Consider the following 1,777-nt stretch of genomic DNA (forward strand, 5'->3'; position numbering starts at 1 on the left):
CTGCACCGCACGCCGCTGCTCACCAGCACGGGGTTGGACCGCCTGGCAGGCCGGAGGCTGCTCTTCAAGTGCGAGCTCTTCCAGAGGACTGGCTCCTTCAAGGTGCGCAGGGACGAAGGGGCAAAGGGCGCTTCTCGTTTCCACCGGCACCCACCGGACATCGCTTCCCAGGGCACGGGGGAGGCTGCAAGGAGATAAATTCCCCACCTGTACTGAGGGTGCTGCGCTTTCCTTCCAGCTCCGTGGTGCCCTGAACGCGGTCAGGAGCCTCATCGAGGAGAGGGAGGGCACTGGAGCAGGGCAGCCCCGGGCCGTGGTGACACACAGCAGCGGGAATCACGGCCAGGCGCTGGCCTGCGCTGCCCAGGCAGAAGGTAACATGGACCCTGGCCTCCAGCTCCATCCCAGAGATGGCACAGGGCCAGGGACAAATGCAGAGCTGGGGTCTGGGCAGAGGCAGTTCCAGGTGCCCACCTCTGCCCACCCTGGAGACAAGGCAGGGGTGTCCCCTCCGTGGTTAAGTGGCCATAGATTTGCCTCCTCTTTTGTCACACAGGGATTCCTGCCTACATCGTGGTGCCCCGGACAGCCCCACGCTGTAAGCGAGATGCCATCTGCGCCTACGGTGCCACATTGGTGCTGTGCGAGCCCAGTGATGAGGTAAAGCATGGGGAGAACAGCCAGGGATGTGGCACAGCCAGATGGAGAGGTGACCACCTGCACCTTCCCTTAGTCCAGAGCTGAGACAGCAGCTCGTGTTGTCCAGGAGACAGGAGGAGTCATGGTGCACCCCAACCAGGATCTGGCAGTGATGGCGGGGCAAGGCACAATCGCCCTGGAGGTGCTGGAGCAGGTGAGGCAAACACACAGCCTGGAGCTGGCCAAGGGCTCTGCTCCTCATAGGCAAGGGGGGAACAAAAGGGGGTACCCGAGGTGCCAGAAGCACTCACGCTTCCCATCTGCACAGACACCTGAGGTAAACGCAGTGGTGGTTCCTGTCGGAGGCGGAGGAATGATTGCAGGAATTGCAGTTGCCATCAAGGTAGGCAACGGTGGCTGCATCTCCTTGTGGGATGGGCAGGGTCCCCAGGACAGGCAGCTGCTGTGGAAATCCTGCTGTGGAAATCCAAGGCGCCTGGGGTGTGCACGGCTGCAGCACAGGGTGCTCTATGCATGCAGGCAGATGGCAGTTTAAACCGAGCCGCTCCTCCTGCTCTCCCCAGACTTTGAGACCAGATGTGAAAGTGTTTGCGGCTGAGCCACGCAACGCGGACGACTGTTACCAGTCCAAGGTGAGAGGGGAGCTGACACCCAACCTTCACCCGCCCGAGACCATCGCGGACGCAGTTAAAACCAGCATCGGACCAAACACGTGGCCCATCATCAGGGATTTGGTCGATGACGTCCTGACAGTCTCGGAGGACGAAATCAAGGTAAACACTCCCAGCTCCCTTCTCACGGGAGCTGCCAGCAGCTGCCTCCAGCCACGCTCTGCCCCTCCACTCTCCCAGGGCAGCACAAGCCCTGCACGCCACCACCGCAGCTGTGCGACACCCACGCTGTCTGCAGCTGGAAAGGGCTGGCGGAAACTCTGCTCTCCCTTCCCAGAGCACTGCAGGGAGAGGGGCACGCACAGTGCCCTCGCAGCCCTGGAGCAGCCTGTGCTCGCTGCTGGGCTGACAGCTGCTGCTCTGTCTCCACAGCGAGCCACACGGCTGGTGTGGGAAAGGATGAAGCTGCTGATCGAGCCAACAGCGGGTGTGGGAGTGGCGGGGGG

General features: G+C 62.4%; 1 protein-coding gene across 1 annotated transcript in view; it reads left to right on the forward strand.

The window, feature by feature from the left end:
- Window positions 1–3: 3 nt before the first annotated feature.
- Window positions 4–1,777, forward strand: part of SRR (serine racemase) — a gene marked incomplete at its 5' end in the record, with an annotated part of 1,921 nt that continues 147 nt past the window's right edge. The window contains 7 exons of the mRNA XM_010188559.1: window positions 4–102; window positions 239–374; window positions 557–660; window positions 734–853; window positions 968–1,042; window positions 1,224–1,433; window positions 1,704–1,769. Of these exons, the coding sequence (XP_010186861.1) occupies window positions 4–102; window positions 239–374; window positions 557–660; window positions 734–853; window positions 968–1,042; window positions 1,224–1,433; window positions 1,704–1,769 (810 nt within the window). The remainder of the gene's footprint in view (window positions 103–238; window positions 375–556; window positions 661–733; window positions 854–967; window positions 1,043–1,223; window positions 1,434–1,703; window positions 1,770–1,777) is intronic.

The sequence above is a fragment of the Mesitornis unicolor genome, unplaced genomic scaffold, assembly GCF_000695765.1.
Source record: "Mesitornis unicolor isolate BGI_N332 unplaced genomic scaffold, ASM69576v1 scaffold48677, whole genome shotgun sequence".
Taxonomy (NCBI): Eukaryota; Metazoa; Chordata; class Aves; order Mesitornithiformes; family Mesitornithidae; genus Mesitornis; species Mesitornis unicolor.